General features: G+C 42.6%; 1 protein-coding gene across 3 annotated transcripts in view; it reads left to right on the top strand.

Moving 5' to 3' along the window:
• The first annotated feature begins 1,142 nt into the window (after positions 1-1,142).
• Positions 1,143-24,271, top strand: part of TFB1M (transcription factor B1, mitochondrial) — a 49,292-nt gene continuing 26,163 nt past the window's right edge. For all 3 annotated transcript variants that reach the window (XM_066247841.1, XM_066247840.1, XM_066247839.1), the window contains exons 1-4: positions 1,143-1,324; positions 4,183-4,334; positions 14,779-14,887; positions 16,455-16,606. In XM_066247841.1, coding sequence (XP_066103938.1) covers positions 1,192-1,324; positions 4,183-4,334; positions 14,779-14,887; positions 16,455-16,606 — 546 coding nt within the window. In that variant the 5' untranslated portion in view covers positions 1,143-1,191. The remainder of the gene's footprint in view (positions 1,325-4,182; positions 4,335-14,778; positions 14,888-16,454; positions 16,607-24,271) is intronic.

Genomic DNA, 24,271 nt, shown 5'->3' with positions numbered 1-24,271 from the left:
GGCTCCACCGCCCTTGGAAGAATCTAAGAAAGGGGATGGTCCACAGCTTTCCAACTCTGCAGTTCTTCTACCGTCTGCCCGAATCCAAAATGAACGTGCCTGGCCTCGACCACTGGCATTACAGAAGGTAAAGAAGGAGTTCCCATTAAAATTCAAGGCATAAACAGATTAATAGAAAGAGCAGCCACCATGCAAATCAGGAAGCTTAGACTAGACTTGGGTTCCACGATTTTCTGGCTTTGTAAATCTGTCACCTCTCAGTTTTTGTCTCCTCCACTCTAAACTGAGGCTGGTAATACCCTGTTTATTTCACAAGACTGTTAGTGAAAGGTGTAGAAACAGACTCAATATATACAAAACACTTTCTAAAACCTAATGTACTGAACAAGGCGGTTTTTCTCATTGAATGGATACATTTTGAAAGGGCGGAAGGGTTGGAATCTACTTCTTGCCCTCTCACCACTAACAAGCTGTGCTAATACATATTAACCCTTCCAGCACATTCACCTGCTAGATAATTATAATTATAGTAGCAACAGCCACCATTGATTGTGGGCTTAGCATATGCTATGCATTGCACTACGTTCTGAATTTGCACACCAGGCGACCTCTAGTTTACTGATCACAATTTTAAGGCAGACATTAGCCACTTAACAGATGAAAAAAAAATAAGACTGAGAGCATTTAGAAACCTGCCTTCATCTAATCGTAAGAGAATTGTTACCAACCAATAGTTTTGTCTCTAATACTCTAATCACCAGCTTTTCCAAAACTATTTCCAGAAGGGTCTTAGGAATGTCCATCAGCGAAGTGTACTACATCCTGGCAAATTGCTGAGCTCCATGCGTCCTCGGACCCGCCCCTCCGGATTCCTGCCCAGCTCCCACCTGGCCCCGCCCACCAACGAGAGGCCCCGCCCACCAACGAGAGGCGTCGTCCGCAGGGCTCCTCCACCACTTTAACGTGTGGAAAACCAGCGTACACCCAGCCTGCACCGCACTTACCGGGACATAGCGCATGCGCTCTGAGAATGCCCGGATTTCCTGTCCGCGCTTTGTCACTGACAGGATACTACCGACCAATGAGGTGGGCTCGGGGGCGGGCCACAGCACGCTAGGCTCCTCCCCCGCCGGGTGCGTACAGAGCCACCCGGGAAGCCCGCGGGAAACCTGGACGGCCCCGTGGAGTTTCATGGCTTCCTCCGGAGCGTTTAGCAGCTTCCGACTCCCGCCGTTGCCCACGATTCGAGAAATCATTAAGTTGTTCAGACTGCAAGCGGCGAAGCAGCTCTCCCAGAATTTTCTCCTGGACTTGAGACTGACAGGTGGATGGCTCGTCCTTGCCCCGGGCTGTCTCCCCTTGGCCCGGTCCCGGGGACGTGGGTCGCGGGTGTCGCCCGTCCCCTGTGGGCGGGTGTCCGGGGTCAGACTCGTGTCCAGTAGGCCCTTGGTCAGGTCCTTCCGCCCGCCGCAGAGTCCTGAAAGAGCTGCGCGCCCTGCAGCCGCGTGGGACGAGCTGCGTGCCGGGGAACCCGGCGCTCGCGTTTGCAGGGCCCGTGGGGCGGACCGGGCGGACGCCGAGCTGGCCCTCTGGAGGACGCGCGCGCGTTGGGCGAGGCGGTTGTGGTCGGTCGAAATTCGGTGTGTTAACACGAAGTGGGGCTGCACGTGCTGGCCGGCTTACTTTCCGCGCAGTTTAAAGTTATCCGAATTAGATCAGTGCAGGGATTTTTATCAATAAGTCGTCGAAAAGGGGTGTCACTTCTCTGATCCGTTATTGAAACGGTTACTTGTTGCGTTTCCGAAGTCCTCGAGGGCGCACATACTGTTTGCTAAATGCGCCTCCAGCTCGCTCGGTTGCCGGTGTTGGAGCTGCAAAGTCGGAGCGAACAAGGCAAAGGCGGCCCTCAAGGGACTTCTAGTTTAGTCAGTTTGTGTTTCCACACCTTCTCACGGTACAAGTCACCAGTTGGAAGCGCACAGACTAATGAGTTTTGCAAACGTGTACATTCGTTTAACCACAGCCACCATTTCTCAGTGATGTTCCCTTCTAAAGGACGAAGCAGCAGGAGTAGTATTACAAAGGTGCCCACCGATTTCACAGTTGGAGCACTTCGCGATTTTGAGGTTTTGATAGGTCATTCCATTTAGTTCCTCCTCGGAAGCTGAAAACATGAGTGCATCACACCCCAAAAGTTCATTTTCAGTTCAGTGAAGCACCGTCCATAAAGCACAACTAAGTTAGTTTATTCATTTCTTGGACTTCGAACCTTCATTCGGCCAGTAGCAATATGACTTAGGGTAAAATAGCTTAACTCTGCTTCAGTTTTTTAATGTTAATTGAAGGAAGGTCTTGCATCAAGAGTTTAAAAGCTTACCCACCTCAAAAATTCTTTGGTCCTGGTAGTAACCAGAATTAGTCTTTTCCGCCAGTCATTTGCCACATTCTAGGTACAAAGCACCATTCTCAGATCTTCATATTTTTAAAAATTCCTTTATAGATGTTTTCTCATTGAGCCTTTATTCGCTCTCAGGAGTAAATTCCAGAATCTAGACACTATTCTCTCTTCGATGGGAATCAGACTGAAGGGAAATTAAGGTACTTGTCTAAGGTGAGAAGGTCTAGTTAGGAGCAGAGCAAGATTAGAACCCAAGCTTAGTGAATTGATGGTACCTCTTTGGTGGCACTTGTATTTGTGCCTGGGCGGTTTGAGGGCAGAGCCACTGACCTGCCTGCTCTCCTAGCTCTCTGCTTTTAAACATAGGCATATTAAGTAATGCTTGTGCTTAATGTATCATCTCTGCTCCAACTGAGAGGTATTGGTCTGCGTCCAAGGAAGGGTTGGCTTCAGAATTGACCCCTGAGCTGAAGCCGCTTTTCTTCCATTTGCTTTCTAGATGACCTTGCCCAAGTAAAACACCAGGAAAATGGCCAGTGTGCAGGTGTTAAATCGGGATGGTTAGCGTGTTGTAAGGCTATGTTGTGAGGGAAGCGTGAAAGCACCTGTGACGAACAGATGGCCAGTGGGTGCTGACCTCCCTGTGCCATTAATAGACAAAACTATTTCTGGGTGGTTGACAGGTTATTTCTCCTTTAAACCTACTTAGTAGGTTCTCAGTAATAGAAGCAGAAATGACTGCACAGTGTCAGTGAATACAGCCAAGAACTGCTGGATGTTTTCGGTGACTTAATTTTCACTATGCCAGGAGGCCAGCTGCTTGGATTTTAATATCTCAAACACTGCCCATTGTATGTTTTTTCAGAAGTGATGTTTGGTTGCGTTGGATCCTCAATAATCGGCTTTTTCATGACTTTTTAAAGTCTGCTAATTTTAAAGAAGTTAATTAAAAAATTGTTTTCATATCAACTTGCATATTTGCAAAGCTTAAAAACCTCCACTACTAAGTTTTAACTTTTAACTGAAAATGACCAAGAATCCAAATTTCTGTGAGTCTTAGGATCTAGGAACTTGTTGCCATTGCCATATTGACCAGCAGAAAAAATGGAGACTGCCAGAACTTTTTACTTGTGGATTTTTAAATTGCAATAGTGAAAACTCTGAGTATGAAACTGGTCTTGCTCATTCAAATATTCAAGGTTCAACAACTGTTGATAAGTGGTGCTTGCTTATCCAGCCTGTCCTTCTTAGGGATTAATTGGTTTGGAGGAGGAACAGAAAATACAGTATTAGCTAAATTTAAGTTAAAAAAATTTGTCATGGTAATCCTGTTTTTGTTCAGGGACTGGTACTTTTCTCCCCCCCCCCCCCACTTTTCCTTCTTTTTCAAGTAAGAGGAGGAGAGATAGTCTCCTGCATGGGCCCCGACCAGGACCCACCTGGCAACCCCCTTTTGGGGCTGATGCTCTGCCCATCTGTGGCCATGCTTGCAACCAAGCTATTTTTAGCGCCTGAGATGGAGGCTCCATGAAGCCATCCTCAGAGCCCAGGACCTGTGCACTTGAACCGGTCGGGGCTGGTCCTTTTCAACAGTGAGGTGGTAGAAGGATGAATGCTACTATGTATCAGTGTAGGTTGAGAGTTAAATAATTGGATTAATGTATATAAAGGATCAGTTGATTGAGTAATGGCTGATAAGTGTTTGTATTGCTTATTATTTTTTAAATTCCATATATCAAAATTTGCCAAGATAATCAAGATAACTGAAACTTGATTTTCTCCAGATAAAATTGTAAGGAAGGCTGGCAAGCTGACAGATGCTTATGTGTATGAAGTGGGCCCCGGACCAGGGGGAATCACAAGGTCCATCCTCAATGCCGGCGTTGCTGAACTCCTGGTGGTCGAAAAGGACAGTCGCTTTATTCCTGGATTACAGGTGAGATACCTAGTGTCTTTTTAAAAACTCGGTGTAAGTCTGTAGACCGTGACTCTTAAATCCCATAGCATCCAAGGATTGTATAGGTTGTAGGTTGTGGATCCCCGGACCCCTTTTCAGAGATTTTGATTTGTAGTCGGGAGGGGTCTAGAAAGCTTCATTTCTAACAAGCATCGCCACACAGTCTGTTGACCAGAATCGAATAAGCCTGCTTTAGGCATTAATGCTAAACAAACTAATTTTTATGTCACCTTAAAAAAAAAATCTAGTATTTATGCATGTCATGGCCCATTCCTATAAAAATAAGTAAAAATGAATAATGGTAATGATGACTCAGCATGACTTCTGAGAATTTCATTTAGATTCAGAAAATGATTTCTGAAGACAGACATTAGCTTAATTGAGAGACTGTTGTTAAGCTCAGGCATTTGGATGAGAGAATTATTTAGGTGAAGGATTGAAATGTCACCACTGTATGGATAGCTTCATGATGAGGTGTGAGTGAAGTGATACCTGCATCTTTAAAACAGTCGGCACTGTTACTGTGTGGGAACTATTCCGAGCCACCCGGCACCTCTCAGCTAGAAGAGAGGCGTTCAGTGAGGGAGCTGAGAGCTGAGAGGTCGGCAGGGGAGAAGGTACACTTGTATTGATCTTCTCCAGGAAAGAATTAAAACAGATGCGTAGTGAGGGAGGCAGATGGAGATTTAAAATAAGAAGGGACATACATTTCTGAACCGTTGGTAGACAGTGGGACAGGGGTCCTGTAGGGAATTCCGCATCAGGGGTACTTAGTGACCGTGGGGCCTTGGGTTCCTCCCTAACTCTAAAGCTTCACAAGAGCCTTCAGTAGGTTGTTAGGTCAGTCCAACAGAAGAGCCAGGGTAAATCAGACACACTTCTCTTCATCTCCATCTTAATTTACACATTCTCCTCTCTGATCTCAGCTAAAGAGCTTTGAAAACAGACTATTTAAGAGACAGCTGCAGCCTGACCAGACAATGGCTCAGTGGATAGAGTGTCGGCCTGGGACACTGAGGACCCAGGTTCAAAACCCCGAAGTCAATGGCTTGCGTGCATGCTCACCAGCTTTAGCAAGGGGTCGCCAGCTTGAGCGTGGAATCATAGACATGACCCCATGGTTGCTGGTTTGAAGCCCAAGGTCGCTGGCTTGAGCAAGGGGGTCACTGACTGAGCTGGAGCCTCCCCCATCAAAGCACATACGAGAAAGCAATCAATGAACAACTAAGGTGCCACAACTACGAGTTGATGCTTCTCCTCTCTCTCCCGTCCTACCTGTCTATTCTATCCCTGTCTCTCTCTTTCTCTCTCTTTCTCTCACTAAAAAAAAAAAAATACTGTGCCCTTCTTATCTCACCACCCTCCCCAAGTCTCTGCACTCCTAACCCGAGTTACTTTGTTTGTCTCATTAGATGTATTGTCATCTGACACTGTGTTCCTATATGTTTGTTGCCCCTTGCTGCATCTCTGCCATATGTGAGAGCCTGGCACATAGCAGGTGCTCAGTAATGCTTCACCTGGGAAATAAAGTTTGACTATGTGTCTATCTGATTAACTAAGAGTGTCATTTAATAATGAAAGTGAATAATTGTGTAGCATTGATTATCAAAAAGTTTTGTGCTCTTTTTTCTAAATATTAGGTTAATTTCAAAGTAAATTACTCTGCAGGAAATACATATTTTACTTGTTTTTGTAGAAGTAGCAAAATCAATTCTAAGTGCCTTGTATGCAGAAAGAGATTTGCCTTAAAAAGAAATGTTAAGTACTGAAATATCAAATAGACTTCTTTTTCCTGTGGAGAATGTTTCAATATGTAAAACCACTTTCTTTTAGAGGTACTAAATTAATCATAAACTGAGTAAAGGTAGAAGGAGAGTGATCTATTTTAAGGATTCCATTTTAGTGATTTCTAAGCTAATAGAATTACTTTTTAAAGAAAGTATAATAATTTATAAAATGTCTTCTGGCTGAAAGTATGTCATTTGTAGCTTAATTCAATCCTTACAGTATCATGAGGCAGCTGAGAAGAAAGAACATAGTGATCATGTAGGTTTCACTGTCAGCATGTTATAAAGTAAGAAAACATCTCTAATATGTGAAAGCTATAAAGCTTTATGTTAAGGAACTCAGACTCAAGTGTCAAACTGTCTGTGTTTGACTTCAGGCTTTACCATTTACTAGTTGCATGGCCTTGGGTGGGTAACCATCTTTCTGTTCGCCACTTTACTCATAGGATTGTTATGAGAATTAAATTAATACCTCATACTTAGCACTTAATACAATACTTTAAAATCAATTTACAGAGAGGGGAACGGGGGAGGGGAGAGAGAGACCATCATTGGTTGATTCCTATATGTGCCCTAACCAGGAATCAAACCCTCAACCTCAGCATGTAGGGGTGACACACTCTTACCAGCTGAGCTACCCCACCAGGGCCCACTTAATAAAATTTTGATAATAATTATTAACTGCATGGCTGTTCATCTCTGTTAATTGAGGATTGATCAGGGGACTGCTAATCTGGAAAGAGGTATAGGAAAGAAGCAGTATATTTGTTTGCAGCACTAGAAAACTCTCAGTGCTATGGAAACATTGGGGCTTAGACTTTCTCCTGCATTTTCTTCCAGCTGTTTTATCTGGATGTTGATTCTTTTAAAATGAATAAATAATAGAACTCATAGATGCGGAGAACAGATTGGTCATTGCCAGGGCGTGGGGTAAAAGTGTTTAAAGGTACAAACTTCCAGTTATAAAATAAGTCCTAGGATGTCATGTACAGCATGGTGTCTATAATTAATAATGTGCTGTATTGTATATTTGACAGTGGCTGAGAGAGAGTGAATCTTAAAAGTTATCACCACAAGAAAAAGGTTCGTAGCTGTGGTGATGTTAACTACGTAGACACTGTGGAAACCACTCTCCAATATATACATACAGGCAGACCTTGGAGACGTCGCCAGTTGGGGTCCAGATCACTGCCCTAAAGCCAGTATGTAATAGAGTTGGAATCTTTTTGCTGGCGAGGGGTTTTGCCTTCAATTTGTAAATCAAACAAGCAAAAGCACAACATTTGAGAAGCACAATAAAACCAGGTATGCAGGTATATCAAATGGTGTACACCTGAAACTAACATAACATGTCAGTTAAATCTCAGTTTAAAAAAATTGAATGCTAAAGTGAATTAAAAGCTATTTTCTTAATAATATGCAAATTCTTAGGAGAGACTCAATAACAAATTGTAAGCAACATAAGATCCTATGGCTTTCAAAGTAAATGGGAAGGAGAAAAATAAAACTCACCCCCAGATCTCCAAGGGTCAGTTAAGTAGAGGACTTAATTTGGTGGTTAGAGCACCTCCACTTTTGACTGCTTCAGGTGAACCAAATTGTACACTGCCAGAGTGTGCTGTCCTCTTCTGAGTATTCCATAAGGAAAGAAAACTAACAAAAGGCAGGAGTCTCATTTCCATCTTAAACAATGAGAGGAACATGAACCTTGATACAAATCTATAGTCTGGAATAAAACACTACAATAAACCCCTATTAGTTTATTTTTTTAATAATGAATGGATGCTGGATTTGCAGAAAGTTGTTCTAAGTTTATTGAAATAATCTTAAGACTTTTCCTTTTTAATTTGTTAATATGGTGAACCACACTGGTTATTCTTACGGTAAACCAGCCATCTGTAGAGTCTGTAGTGACGGTACCTCTCTCCTTGGTATTGGTGGTTTGTGTATCTATATTTTCTGATCAGACTAGCTACAGATTGTTCAACTTTATTGATCTTCTTTAAGAAAAAAAAAGCCTTTAGTTTCACTGATTTTTCTTTATTTTCTCTTATATTTCTTAGCTTTCTGCTCTGAGATCTTTGTGTCCTTCCTTCTGCTTTTTCAGGATTTAACTTGTTCCTTCCTTAGTTTCTTAAGTGGAAGCTGAGGTCATTGATTTGAAGCCTTTCTTATTTTCTTACAGGTATTCAGTGCTATAAATTTCCCTCTCAGTACAGCGTTAGCAGAATCCCACAAGTTTTTATATGTTCTGTTTTTATTTTCATTCCATTCAAAATACTAATTTTCTTTTTCTAATGTTTTTGAGATATTAGATTTAAAGAAAGACATACCAAAAGTTCCAAATTCTCTCATAACATTCAGCTCTAATTTCTCTTAATTTCTTATTTGACTTGTGGATTGTTTAGAAGTATGTAATTTAGTTTGCAGACTTTGGAGTTTTTTAGACCTGTTACTAATTTTTTAATTATTGTGATTAAATACATGACTTGAATTATTTTAAATTAATTCAGACTTGTTTATCAGCATATAATATGATCTATCTTGGTATATATTCCTTATACAGTTGAAAAAGATATGCAGTCTGCTGTTGTTGGATGGAGCATGAATTTAAGTTAGGTAAAGTTGGTGTTCTTCAAGTCTCTGTAGTGATTTTCTGTCTACTTGGTCCATCATTTTTTGAGAGTAGGGTATTGAAATCTCAAAATCTAGGTGTAGATCTCTCTCTCCTGCAGTTTTGTCAGTCTTCTCATCCATCTTGAAGCACCATTATTAGGCGCATAAACATTTAGGATTGCTATGTCTTTGTGAAATGATTTTCAAGATCCCTGGTGATTTTCTTTCCTCCCTAATCTACTTTATCTGACATTAGTACTGCCAGTCCAGCTTTCCTGTGGTTAATGTTAGCATGGTATATCTTTTCCATTCTTCTTACTTATTTGTGTTTTTCTATGGGCTTTCTGTAGGTTGCATACATGGGTCTTGCCTCTTTCCCACCAGTCGGACCATCTCTGCCTTATGTATTAGTTTTCTATTGTCACTTCAACTGATTTGTCCATTTTTTATTTAAGGCAAAGAGTATACCTCGTCCCTTATAGTTCATCTTGGCCAGAATAAGTTCTAGGGTTCTTCTTCACCATTAAATGATGTGCTTGTTTTGTGGAATTTTGGAAGTAGTAAGGCATTATTGTTAGAATTGTCTCTGGGTTTTTTAATAGTTAAACAGTGGTTATTTCCACTGGATAGGCAAAGTGGAAAGTTCACAGGATTTATACAGGGGAATCAAATAGGCTAGTGTTCAAATCTCAGGTATGCCACTAGCCTTGTGAACTTGAGCTTATCGTTGAACCTTTTTTAACTTCAGCTTTCTCATGGGAATAATAGTTATCTTTTGTGATTAATGCATGGTTCTTAAAGTGTGCACTAGGGGGCACTTGCCCTAGAAGGTTTCCAGGTGTGCCCTATCGTATTCCAGAGAAATATGTGCCTGTTGGGAACCATAAAACCAACAGGGTTTTTGGAATTTAGATTTTTGGGGACTGAGGTGTGGGAAATTGGCTATAAGCTGACAGTCTGCCCAACTCCCACTTCACTTGCCTGATTAGGTTGCAAAAGACTGTTAAGCTGTGGTGCTGTATTGTTTATACTACTCCCCATGTTCCCCAGAAAGACTGGAGGCAAATTTCTTCTATCCTTTGTTTGGTGTAAAGTTAAGATGATATGTATGGTGGGGTTTTGGATTGATGATTAAACATAGGAATTGTCTCTTGAAGCCTCTTGGATTTCTATAAAAGAAGAATATGTGGCAATATCTAAAAAAGCTTTGAACATTTTACTACAATTTTCAACATCCTATTTACGTGAATTAGGATTTTCTACCCTCAAAACAATTAAGACTAAAAAGAGAGGAATTCTTCAGTGTTTTGATGAGGAAATGAGAGTTTACCTTTTAAGTATATGCCCAAACATTGAAAAAATTGCTAGGACACATCAGGCTCATGTTTCTCATAAACACAAGAATGAAAAAACTTAACACATTCACACCAGGACCTGCTGAATTTACTAAATCTTACTAAGAATGTATCTATATATATATAAAAAGATAACTTTTTTGTCATTATTTTTTAACCCTTTTTTACGAATTCTAAAAAGCATAACTCAAAAAATGTAACAAAAATGTTTTTTAATGTCAGAATAAACTTAATTTTGTCGTATTTATTTCGTTTAGTTACCATAAAAGCACACTTGGACCTTATTTTTTCTTTAATGTTGGACTTAATTATTATATTTCTCAGAAATTTGTGTATAGTGCGCCTACAATCATCTGTAGGATTTTAAATGTACCCCAACTTCAAAAAGTTTTAGAACCACTGGGTTAATGCAAGGATAGACAGAAATTTCTGTAAAAAGCCTGGCAAGTGAGGAGCCTGGTATATTGCCAGTAGTGAGCCAATGGTTGCTATTATAATTATTCCCCTTCCCGTCATCTTATAAAGGGACATAGATAGTAAATTTTGTCATCCTGGCAAAAGGAGCTGTTTTTAACCAAAGAGAATAAAAATGTGAAATTCTTTTTCCAGCAAACTTTTAAAAAGGAGGATTGCTTGATTGTTCGTTGTGACATGATTATATATTTTACACATGGAACCTCCTTGATATAGCTGTAACCATGGTTAATTATAACATAGAACTCAACTAGTAAGCAAAACAACATAGGTCAGTGCTAGAAGCAGACCCACTGACAACAGCAAGGGGTAAGTTATTACTATGGCAGAAAAGCTATAAAAAGCGAATATAAAAACTGGAAAAGTGCAGTAGTAAGGCTCATAACCATTGAGGCCATTACTCCACAGGCAAAAATGAAAAAGTTAACAAGAAAAGGGTGAAATTGGGTTCATTTCACTTGTCTTTTTAAGAAATGTTAATACTTAAAGGAGTAAACATTGGTTGAATAGAGAATTTACTAAGTCAGTAGTTCCTTCATGAGGCTGAGTAAATGAATTACTGCTATGCGTGTTCTGGTCCCACTGAAAAAGCAGAGCAAGCTGCCTTTTGGAAATCATGCTGTAATCTTTCCCCTGAGGAGTCGGTCTATTTTAACATCTTGAATTCCATTTGAAAAATAGCATTAGTCTTTCCTTGTATTCTATTGAATATATAAGATAGAAATTTTGTTTTTCACCTATCGGATTGCCTAGAGCAGGTTAAGTTCTTATACACAGTAGTTTGCCTAACACTTGCCCAGCCCTACTCAACAGCATGTGGGTCCCTGCTGTTGTCAGGAGGAAGGAAATACCGCTAAACCACGTGACCAGCGCTTAGCCCACTCTGTGGGGCTGGTTACCGTAAGCCCGGCACCATGAGAAGGTGGCAAAAACATACAAGATGGCTATTTGATAATAGCTTTTTGTTCTCAGGGAATTTATAATTGTACGTGAGTTCCAAGAATTGCGTAAATTCCTTTGTCAGATCAACAGCAAACTCCCTGAGTGGACCGTAGTTCCCTGCTCCCTGCAGTAAAGGGACTAAGACCTTGACTTACTTGTTAGAAGAGATATTTTTAGATGACCACATGGAGGGAACAGTCTCCATTATGTACTTTACAAAACCTACCAGAAAACACCCTTTTCTCTTGTGGAGACTTGGTATCATTCTTCCAGTAAGCGGGAGTTCTATAATTCCCTACGTCGATCACGACAGCTCCTGTCTCGGGCTGTCAGCTCTTACAGTCACACACATGGCTCCTTCTCTTGGTTTGGCTTGCCTTTCTCCTTGTACAGCCTTGTTTAATGAATGCCTTTTAGCCTTTTACTCTAAGCTTACTTACATCTCATTTTGGAAGAATATAGGATTGAAAACTAAAATAAAAATGATAGAACAATTTAAGAGTGTCTGTGAAAGTACTCGCTGGGCTGTAATCGGTGCCTGCACTCGCAGTCCGCTGCGCCCCTGAGCACATTAGGAGGTAATAACATCTCGGATTTTGAAGTGTAATGCACCAGGGTTATTCCTGAAGGGCTGTCACAGTGATCTTTCCCACTACTTCATCATCCCCAAGTATTACGATAATGAAAAGATCTTTCTCTGTAAGTGGTTAGTTAGAAAGTCTGTGTCATTGCTGAATATCATTAGGTGTTTAAATGGCTATTGTCTGTAATGGTACTATCATTTCAGTTTGGGAAGCACTTTTCCCCCTCATTGTTGCTCCAGACCCTTCACATAATGCTGTGAACACCAGCGTTCATTCCTTCTGCAGTGGGGGGTGGGGTGGGGTGGAGACAGAGGAAGATCAGGCTACAGAGGAGTCGCAGAGGGCCTAGACCTTATAAAGAATTGGAGGATTTGGTTGTTACTGACTGAAGGGCAATCCAAAAAATATAATAGAAATGTAACTTTAAACCTAGGAAAGGAAGGTAAATGTACATTTTATAAGTTTTTTGGTATGCAGCTGTGTGTCAATGTGAAAAAATTAACATTTCAAACGTGGTTGAGTTATCAAAGCATGTAAATTATTGCCAAGGAGCCGAGTTTACATTGTTTTGTTTTAGTCTTAATTACTAATTACTTAATTACTGTCTATATATTGACATCGTGAAACATAGGCGTTTTGTTCTGCCTCTTTGTTTTTGGTATGCTAATTTGTTTTGTTTTAATTGTGTGAAGCATAATTATAGAAAAAATTCTGATGTTCTTCATTGATGGTTAAATGCTATCATTAAATACCAGTTTTTATACAGTAAGAGCCTGTGCCATAGAAAGCTATCTCCTTTTTTAATTTATAGTATATTGAGGTTATTATGTTTTTTAAGATTTATTGTCTGGAACTCCCCAAATTAAGTTTTAACAAATGATGGTAATTTAAAATAATCCATAAGTACTTTAATATCAGAGGTATGCAGTTTTGGTGGTTTTTGTTGTTTTTTGTTGCTGTTGTTTTGCTGAACTTAAATTAGAAGATTTCCAAACTTACCAATATAGGTAGTTCAGCTCTGTATCTCTGAAACATTACTTGTATAACTCTGCCTGAATTATCAGTGAAATGAGTCTTTGCAAGTTAATTGACCTTAGACATTTGTGGAGCTCAGAATCTTGTGGGCTAGGCGAGTTTCCAGCTTGACAAAAACTGAATGCCGTCTGGTATCCACTCTGTACCACTGTACCCGCAGAAGGCACTCCAGGAGGTGACAAACAGCTACTGCTCTCAAGCTGTGCGCAGTGTTATGGGGGGAACGAACGTGCAGATAGTAACCGTGATGCAGGGTATTGTAAGTGCTGCAGAGATGCAGGTGCAAGGCACAGTGTTGACCCAGCCGCGGGAGCGGTCTGCCTTGGTCCGTGTCTTCTCATGGGCGTCTGTGATGCTCTCTCATCCTTCCCGTCAGGAGCCTGAGCAAGCAAGGAGAGAGGAAAGAAAATTAGCTTGAATTGAGCTAGAGAAGCCAGAGCAGGGGTGCTCAGGGCCACAGTCGCTGCATTGCAGCTGAGGTTCTCAGCGCTCCCTGAGCTGAGACTTCACGTGGTGCCTTTGTAATCTACTTTAGCCGTGTTCGTTCTCATTGATTATACTCAGTCCTGCATTTTGAACTTGATCAGCTCCGGGACCGCATCTGGTTTGATTAGCCAAGGACTTCAAGAATCAAGTTTTGTGCTGGATACAAGGCACTAAACACGATACAGATTTATAGATGGCTTGGCCATAGGCTCTTCTTAGCCAGGTGCCAACACTAGTCCTGTGAAAGCATTTCTTAAGGTGCGGTGCTAGGGTGGATGAAAGGAAGGAAAAATGATAAACAAGGAAAGGGTACTTTACCCCCCTTCTTATTGTTCTTTTTGTTTTTACTCAAAGATTGAAGGCGGAGGATTGTTTGTTTGTGTGAGAGAGAGAGGGACAGATAGGGATAGACAGACAGGAACGGAGAGAGATTAGAAACATCAGTTCTTCAGTGCCGTACCGTAATTGTTCATTAATTGCTTTCTCATGTGCCTTGACCAGGGATTCCAGCAGAACCAGTGACCCCTTGTTCAAGCCAGTGACCTTGGGCTCAAGCCAGCGACCTTGAGCTACAAGCCAGTGACCATGGGGTCCTGTCTATGATCCCATGCGCAAGCTGGTGACCCCACATTCAAGCTGGTGAGCCTGTGCTCAAGCCGGTGACCTCGGGGTTTCAAACCTGGGTCCTCTGGCACAAGCCGGTGACCCCACACTCAAACTGGTGAGCCCGTGCTCAAGTCGGTGACCTCGGGGTTTCAAACCTGGGTCCTCTGGCACAAGCCGGTGACCCCACACTCAAACTGGTGAGCCCGTGCTCAAGCCGGTGACCTCAGGGTTTCGAACCTGGGTCCTCTGGGTCCCAATCTGACACTCTATCCACTGCACCAGCGCCTGGTCAGGTGAAGAGGAACTGTTTTTATCCTGTCATTTGTTACTGTCCCCAGGCATTCATACAGTAAAAGGGAAACACCACAATAGTCTACAATAGTCTATTGCAGTGGGTACCCCGTACTTTAGTTCATTAATGGTCACTCAGCCTCTGGCTTTTCACACTGATGTAATAATGCACAGTTTTGAAGTAAAAAAAAATTAGTTTGTGTTTGCCAGCATATGAGCTCATTTTCTTGCCCTTTCTGTAAACTAGATGCTTTCAGATGCAGCCCCTGGAAAACTGAGAATTGTCCATGGAGATGTGTTGACGTTTAAGATAGAAAAGGCTTTTCCGGAAAGTCTTAAAAGACGGTGGGAGGACGGTAAGTGACTTCGGGGTGGCTTTCTTATTTATTTATTTATCTTTGTAACTGTTCATATTAGCACTATTCATATTCCGATACATTCCAAATCTTATTATATATTTATATTAAAAATTACTCAGACCCTGGCCAGTTAGCGCAGTTGGTTAGAACATTGTCCTGAAAAACCAAGGTTGTGGGTTTTAGCCCCAGTCTGGGCACATATGAGAAGCAGCCAATGAATGCACAACTCATAGAACAAAATTCTCCCTCCTTTCCTCCCCTCCCTCCCTCCTTCCCACTCACTCTCTCTCACCTTCTCTCCCTGTCTCCAAAAAAAATCAATGAAAAAAATTATCTGAACAGAATTAATAGGTAATATGCATTGTAATTTTATTCTGCTTTTCTACTTCCAAAATATAAAATCTAATTACTTTTTCTTAATTCTAATTTATTTGTCTCATTTTTCAGATGTTTTGGGTTTCATTCAAATTAACTTGTCATTTTTATATTACATAAGGATGGATGGTGTATGGTGTTACTTATCTTAAATGGTGAAGAAAAAAATAGTGTTTTAGTCAACCAGACCCCACCCAAGCCTTTCTTTTACCTTGGTTTCCGTCGTCTTTCCCACGCAGTGGCCAGCCGAGGCGTCTTCGTTCTCCAGCTGTGTGGACTGAGAACCTGTGTGCTCCGGCACTTTGGAATACAAAGATAAATAGACTGGGGGTATTTTTGCCTATAAAACCCCTCAGACCAAGTGGAGGGGCGATTCTGGTGTGCCCTAGTCCAGCTGGCACCGTGTGTGTCCACGGCCAGGCCCCTTCAGAGTGGGTGGCGCTGCCCCTCTATGCCTGGCAGCAGGCCATTCTCCAGAGGGCAGCCTGCCTTCTCATTTCTGCCCGCCCAGCATGGGGCCTCCTCGCTGTGTAACCTCGTCTGACTGCGTTCTCCCCGGTTCCTTTGACGCTAGCTCCTCCCTCCTGGGTGGTTTCTCTGAGACCAGGCCCTGCTTTCCTTCTGCGCTGTTGTGAGCAGTCTCTCACTGCTCTCTGCTGAGGCTATTTTGCCACCCACCTCTTTTTCCCACGTGGTTCGGAGATTTCTTGGGCATCTCCTCTCCTGCTGCAGATGTGTGTGGACCACTCCTCTGCTGTGGTTTTGCTTCCCACCTGCATCACGGACACCTGCAACTTCCTGTCCAGCCTGTATCCCCCTTCTGGGCATCTGACCCTCGGACAGGTTCACCTGAGCGCCCCATAGGCCCTTTGACCTCTTCATGTCCAAAGCAAATTATCTTTTCCCTCAAAGCAATTTTTTTTATATCTTTCCTGAGCCAAGAATATGAGGACTTTCAGTGACTGACTGAGCACTAATTAGGTAGAATTTCTTTTCCTTAATCATTCAAAGCTGATTGTGGAAAAAACATTGCTTTTAAAAAATAAATGGAATGGACAGTACTCAGCCATAGTTTTCATATATTTTTGATGCTATTGATATTTAATTTGACGTTACTCTTAACTAAAATTGGATTCGAAATATATTGATGGAATTACTTCCTTCAAGTTGTTTTTTTCCTGCCAACCAGATCCTCCAAATGTACATATTATTGGAAATCTGCCTTTTAATGTATCAACTCCACTGATAATCAAGTGGCTTGAAAATGTTTCTCAGAGAGATGGGCCCTTTGCTTATGGCAGAACCCAGATGACGTTGACTTTTCAAAAGGAAGTGGCAGAGGTAAGTTTTAATATTTTCTGGCTATTTTATCACAGAAAATTCTTTCAAAACAAAGTAGTACTGCATTTTTATCACAGACTGTGTTTTCTAAAGTTCATACTCCATTACACACACACAGAAAAACCCGGCAACAACATAACCAGAAGTCAAACGTGATGAGGGTGAGGACGGGAGTGCTGTCAGCTCTCCGTGCAGAGCATGGGTGACGTGCCGCCGGCTCAGAAAGCGGGGTGGCAGACAGACACAGGACACACTCAGGGCGGCAGACAGACGCGGGACACACGCGGGGCGGCAGACAGACGCGGGACACACGCGGGGCGGCAGACAGACACAGGACACACGCGGGGCGGCAGACAGACGCGGGACACACGGCATGGCACGGCCAGGGAAAGACGGCACGTGGGCAGCGCTGCGATGCGTTAGGACACAGGACTGGCACTGCTGTGCTATCATTGATAGGTTGAACTTAGTGGGGTGACAGTTGAAGAACGTTATAATCAGTTTGGAGCCGAGAAGTGGAAGGAGATTGGTGTCTCATCATTTAGTACATAGACTTTCACCTAATCCCCATCTCCGCCATGCCTGCATGCCCACAACAGTTGTGCTCCACATTCCCTCTCTAGCAGGCACACCTACAGGGTAGGTGACGGGATCTGCAGACTCTAAGTGTTCCTTTAAAAGTTTAGTCATGAGCCCTGGCCGGTTGGCTCAGCGGTAGAGTGTTGGCCCGGCGTGTGAAGTCTCGGGTTTGATTCCCGACCAGGGCACACAGGAGAAGTGCCCATCTGCTTCTCTTTCCTTCCCCTTTCTCTCTGTCTCTCTCTCCCCCTCCCACAGCCAAGGCTCCATTGGAGCAAAGTTGGCCCAGGTGCTGAGGATGGCTCCATGGCCTCTGCCTCAGGTGCTAGAATGGCTCTGGTTGCAACCCAGCAACGTTCCAGATGGGCAGAGCATCGCCCCCTGGTGGGCATGCCGGGTGGATCCCTGTCAGGCACATGCAGGAGTCTCTCTGCCTCCCCACTTCTCCTTCAGAAAAATACAAAAATAAAAAAGAAATACAAAAGAAAAAGAAAATTTAGTCATGACATATAGAGTATATAATGTATATGTGTGACTTCACAAAAGAAACACCTGAATCCCTACCACCCAAGTCAACTTACTAATTAAGTTGCCAACATCTTTGACACTTTCTTGGCTGCCTCATTCTGATTGTGTCTCCTGTCCCTCGCCTACTGCCAACATAATCAATACCACGAAGTTGGGATTTATTCTCTGCATCGCTTATCCCACGCATTATTACATATAACTAATATACTTTAGTATTGTCCATTTTTGAACTTTATACAAAGGGATTTGCACAATATGTGTCTTTTTTATCATGGTTCGCTCATGGTGCTCATAGTTGTGGTTTATTTGTTGAGCTATCTACTACCCACTCTTTGACTGTCATAATTTATCCATTCTCCTGTTTTGGGACTCTGAATTAGTTTCAGTGTTTTGTTATTACGAACAAAGCTGTCATGAGCGTTCTTATATTTATGTCCTGTGTACACATAGGCACACAGAAATGCTGGATTGGAAGGCCCGCTCACCTCCACCCCACTAGAAAATGCTCACTTGTTCTCAAAGCCATTACCCTGTTTATAGTCCCCCAGTGTTCATTTTACTCCATCTGCTTGCTTGCCAGGACTTGCTTTTGCCAGATTTGCGCTTTTTTGTTAATCTGAGGAACATGGTGTGTCATTGTGCTTTTGGTTTATTGTTTGCTGATTTCTAATGAAATTGAGCACTGTTTTACATATTTATCGGCCTTCTGGGTAAGCGCGTTTCTGTGAAGTGCGTGCCTGTTTCCCAGTTTGTGTTGGGTTGCTTGTCCTTTCCTCATTCGTTCGGAGTAGGGACACATTCTTCCTCGCCCTTTAGTAAATGCATTGCAGATCTTCTCCCACTATGGCGTGTCATTGTTTTCTTTTTACAGTGTCTTTTGAACAGCTGACATTCATAATTTTAAATTTATGGTTGGTGTTTTTTCTGTCTTGTTGAAGAAATCCTTTTATAGCCTGAGATCATGAAGATTTTTTTATGTTACCTTCCAGATGCTTTATTGTTTTACCTTTCAAATTTCTATGTAATCCACTTGGGGTTGATTTCTGTGGATGGTTGAAATAGAAGCCAATTTTAGTACTGTTATCATACGATCCCAATTAACCTGGCACTATTTATTGAAAGTCTGCCCTTCACTGACCTTTCTCGACACCTAGACATAATGACAAAAGCCTATGGGAGCATTAGTCTTAGTAGAGACACCAAGAAGAAACAAGGTGTGAAATCTGAGAAACAGAAGGCCCCACACAGACATGAGGGGTCTCAGGAAGGACAGAGGAGGGGTCTCAGGAAGGACAGAGGAGGGGTCTCAGGAAGGACAGAGGAGGGGTCTTCAGGAAGGACAGAGGAGGGGTCTCAGGAAGGACAGAGGAGGGGTCTCAGGAAGGACAGAGGAGGGGTCTTCAGGAAGGACAGAGGAGGGGTCTCAGGAAGGACAGAGGAGGGGTCTTCAGGAAGGACAGAGGAGGGGTCTTCAGGAAGGACAGAGGAGGGGTCTCAGGAAGGACAGAGGAGGGGTCTTCAGGAAGGACAGAGGAGGGGTCTTCAGGAAGGACAGAGGAGGGGTCTTCAGGAAGGACAGAGGAGGGGTCTTCAGGAAGGACAGAGGAGGGGTCTTCAGGAAGAACATCCAGCTCACATCCGAGCAGATCAAAGATTTGATAAAATACCTCATGTTTGCATATGCTGAACACTGGTGAAAGTTTAGGATTGAGTTAGTGATAAATAAACAGATCACTGAATACAGGAAGAATTGGAACAAATAAAATATATCAGTATTGAAAAGAGGAATAAAAAAATATTTGGAGATATGTCATTGTTTATAACATCTTGAAATATATTTAAGTTCCAGGGATCACCTTGAGCAATGGACCTATAAGAAGGGGTAAGAAATTTTGCACAGGAAGAGTGCTGAGAGAAGACTTGCCTATCAGATATTTAAATGTCATCTCATTAGCTCTGATAATCGGAGCATATGACAACAGCACGAGACAGGTGACGGCTAGATCAGAAGGCCCCAAATCAGACAACCTAGTGTAAGGTAATCAGCAAAGAAAAAAATTATTTAGCAAATGCTTGCATTTTTGGTTAATGCTTACAAAAAAATTTAGTGATTCGCAATATGTAAAAATTAATTTCAATTACTGTGTCTTTCAATTCACACAGTACTTCAGTGTCCAGACTATTAATTCAGCTCAGTTTACACTTTTCATTTCAGGCATTGTATTTTTATCTCTAGTAGTTCCCCTTGGGTGCTGTTATATCTTCCCTCTCTCTCATTATGTTCGTGCTTTCCTGTGCATCGTTGTGCATAGAGAGAACACACCTAGCTTTTTTTTTTAAGATCTTTGTTTACTCATTTTAAAACCTCTGTCACATGTATACTGTTGCACCAGCTGACTTTTACCTCCTCTTTGCCACAGGTCTCATTTTTCTGCTGCTTTGTAAGTCTGGTAATTTTTGATGCGAGATCAGATATTGTGAGGTCTTTGGGTTTTTAATTTTAAGGGCTGGATTTTGTTTTCTTGGGTTGAGGGCTGGGCTTTGTCCTGGCACACAGATAATTGTTTGCAGATTGTCCTGAGGCTTCCTTTTAAACTCTGTTGGGACTGGTCCAGCAGCCGTTGATCTGAGGCTAAGTAACTCCCATGACGAAGTCATGAGCTCTCTGAGGGGTCCGTCCCCCCAAAGCCTCATGTATTCTAGGGCTCAACATCTTAGCTCTTGGGGGTTTGAACTATTTCCAGTTCTTCCTGAGTCCATTTTGTCCTGCTCTTTGACGGTCCTTTCTCCAGCCTCCTAACCTCCCGAGCTTTGAGGAGTTCAGCTCACACACTCCCAGCTGAGCCAAAGACTTGAGCGTGTGTCAGGAGTTCTTGCCCATATCCTTCCTCTCTCTCCCCACCCGCCCACTTCCCACGCCCGGTGTTCCCAGCAACTGCCCCACAAGTTCTGGCTGCCCGAACGAACGCCAACCTCTGTGTGCTCAAGTCTCGGGGCCCTAAAATCCATCACAGAAATGGAGGAGCCTTTTGTGAGCTGGGAGAGAGGACACCGCACTCTCCTACCGTCTTTATCAGTTCCTGCTCACCACTCTGTTCTCGTCCCGGGGTTTGAATTGAGGCCCTGCTAATAGTTTTCTTTGTTGGTTTTCTCACCCTTTGGATTTGTCCTTGGTTGATTTTCCTCAGCTGGCGTGATCACTATGGTGTTCTGTTCTTGAATAACACAGTAGAGCTACACGATGCATGTACTGTAGTTCCGAGAGAAAGAGCGAAGGAACAGAGGCTTACGAGGTGGAGGAATCTTCTCAGAGACTTGCTGTCGGTCGTGTTCATTAATAAAGGTGCTGCTCCAGCCTCACCATATGCAGTTCTTTTTCTTTTTTTAAAAAAGGGGGTGAGTTTAGTAAAATTTTGGTATAAATATTGGAAAGAGTTTATATTGAGTCTGTATTCAAGGAATGCTTTAGGAGTAGGGGTAACTGTTCCTCTGAGCGGTTTTACATTTCGCAAGTGGAAGTTGCAGCGGGTACATGCCATCATTTTCTCCTACATTCTCCTTTGCTCTTGACACTGTCATTTTTGGCTAATTCTGTATCTTAACCAGAGAAAGCACTTACCAACATTTTTTTTACTTCGTGAGTTGAAGAACAAATAAATGAGCGTGGTCCTCTTCTTTCTCTCTGAGACTATGGGTCCAAGTGTATGAACTCAGCTCACACAGAGTAAGGGACACACAGACAGTATAAAGTTACAGCTCGTAAAATAGAATCAGATTGTGCAGCAATAAGTGAGACCTTAACAAATCTCAGCTAACCTCATTTTACAGATGATAAAACTGAGGCTCAAAGTAATTTAATGTTTTCCGAAAGGTTGTGGAGCTAGTCACGGGAAGCTGGACTTGAACCCAGGTTGAATGTTTTCTGCTGAAGTCATGATGTTCAACTTCTCCGTGTGGTTGGACCTGTGGTCTTTCCTTTCGGGGTCCAGTATCAGCCTCTTCATCTCCTGCCATCCCCAGGTGACCCTGGCTGTTAACGGTCACAGCCTTAGCAGGCAGGGAGTCGCCTGTTCATTAATTATGTACTTCTCTTTGTCTCTGATGTGGGGCTGTTTCACTTCTTAGGTATAAGCTGATTTTTTTCTACGTGTACATCAAATTATTTTAGATGAATAAGGGGAAAAAGTAACACTGTCCTTGTGAATTTATTGCACCCCCCCCCCTTTTATTAGACTCCGAATGCTTTTAAATCTCAAAGGTTAGACATTTCCTTTTACCTAAAAATTAACTGGTTTGGTTTCCTGGCCTTTGCTGTTGGAATCACCTATCTTCTAAAGGAGTTTGAATATTTATAACTTTACCTGTAGTATGTGTATCACAGAAATACCAATTTGTGTTTGAATGGTTGACTGACTATTGAACTCTTACACCAGCTTTAATGATGTTCTTTGTAGGGTCCGCAACTTGAATTTTCCCTTAATGAGTTGGGGCAGATATGGGAGCTGCATTCTTCTAAATTGAGCCATATGGTTCCCCATGTTTTCATCTCCACACCATGGCTCTATCTGCTACAAAGATGAGGGGTCAAGTCAATGGCCAGGCTGACCCCTGGGCTGGCAGCAGGGGACACATGGCACTGTGAGACAGACTTAAATGTCTCTTTATAGCAAATTGGCTTACCTGCGGGCCTAACTGCTTTGCTTTTTGGTTAACTGATCTTTAAATCTGTTAAAATCATCTGTGGAAACATACATTTCAGATGTAAAGTGAGAAATTGGAAGAATCCAGGATGAAATAATAATTTCTAAAATCTGGATCTTTTTGTTCTGTTGATTTCCTAATGCTGTGATCATGTTCGTGGTAGGGTTCCGTGTACACAGCTGCTCTGACCTGTGCCACTGTGTACACTGCACGGTCAGTGAATTTTTTACCAGTGGAAAAATCAAGCGCTTTTTTTTTTTTTAATTAAGAACTAGAAATATTTTTGACCACTTGATCCATAACCTTATTCTTTAACTTAAATCTGTACTTCCATTATGTGCCTCCATATTTTTGGTATTTGAGAACATAACATTTTTTTTTTTTTAATTTTTCTGAAGTGAGAAGCAGGGAGGCCGATAGGCAGACCCCTATATGTGCCTGACCGGGATCCACCCAGCATGCTCACCAGGGGGCGATGCTCTGCCCATCTGGGGCATTGCTCCGTTGCAACTAGAGCCACTCTAGCACCTGAGGTGGAGGCCATGGAGCCGTCCTCAGTGCCCAGACCAACTTTGCTTCAATGGAGCCTTGGCTGCGGGATGGGGGGAGAGAGACAGAGAGGAAGGAGACAGGGAAGGGTGGAGAAGCAGATGTGTGCCCTGGCCGGGAATCGAACCTGGGGCTTCCACACACTGGGCCAACGCTCTACCACTGAGCCAGCCAGCCAGGCCCTGTATTTCTTGGTTTCACATTTCAGTAAGGAAGAGTTTATTTTGTCAGAGGTACTGTGGCATCTCATCACCTTCATAAACTCAACTTCCTAATGGTGTCAACTGTGCAGACAGATAAGAGCCAGATCCTTTACTATAAAAGGGGTGAGACGAGGGGTAGCTTCTGAGTTACAAAGCAGGTGCTGAAAATCTACAGGTAGCTCAGCCCGTAGGACGTTTTCTCAACTGCTCAGATGAAAGCCTGTTTTTAAATTCTTAAGGAAAAACATCTAAGTCAAATGATGTGGCTTTCATGCCACGGCTGGGTAGAAGCAGGAAAGTAGCAGGCTCCAGAAGTCCGCACAGCTAGTGAGCGGGACAGAGGAGCCCCCGCAGGGCAGACAACTCTAAAGGCGCCGCTCCTGCCCAGGACCGCGCTGGTGACACTGGCCCTGTGTCTCAGGGGGGGCTAGCATGTCTGGTGAACTTTCAGGACATAGGGAAACAGGAAACATTTTAGAAAGATAAGTGTGCCTGCTTGTTTTGTTTTTGTTTTTTATCCACAACTCAGCTTTGTGTAATCTTAACATATTGCCATTTTTCTTATCTTTTTTAAGAAATAAAATAATGTTGGAGTGTTTGGAGGCCTCTTCTGTTCCCTTTCTTTCCCTTCCATGCATTGTTCTGTATTAAAATTTCTATCCATCCTTCCTGTGCGTGTCTTTTACTTGCCCTGCAAATACATATTCACACACACCTACACATAATCTCTTGAAGTTTTTATATAAATGAAGTCAGACTGTACATCTTTTCTGCCACTTAATTATTTTTTACTCTATTTTGGGATCTCAATTGGAAACCCCTGTTACTCATTTTAACTATTATTTAGTATTCTATGGTCAAAATTACCAGTATGATGGCCTGTGATGAACCTTAATGTTTTCCCACGGTTTTTGATATTACATATAAAGTGCAGTGAACAGTCATTCTTGCACACGTCTCCGAGAGCAAATACATGAGCTGCTCTCTGGGACAGAGCCCTGGAGGGGGCGTACCCAGCTTCAGCCTTACCCTGTGCTGTCACGTCATGGTCCGAAGAGCTTGGGCCTGTTTCCCCTCTCACCAGCCCTGCGTGAGTTCCCAGGTA

Source organism: Saccopteryx bilineata, chromosome 12 (genome assembly GCF_036850765.1).
Source record: "Saccopteryx bilineata isolate mSacBil1 chromosome 12, mSacBil1_pri_phased_curated, whole genome shotgun sequence".
NCBI lineage: Eukaryota > Metazoa > Chordata > Mammalia > Chiroptera > Emballonuridae > Saccopteryx > Saccopteryx bilineata.
Note: the sequence above shows the minus strand (reverse complement) of the source record. Positions and strands in the feature narration are given on the sequence as shown.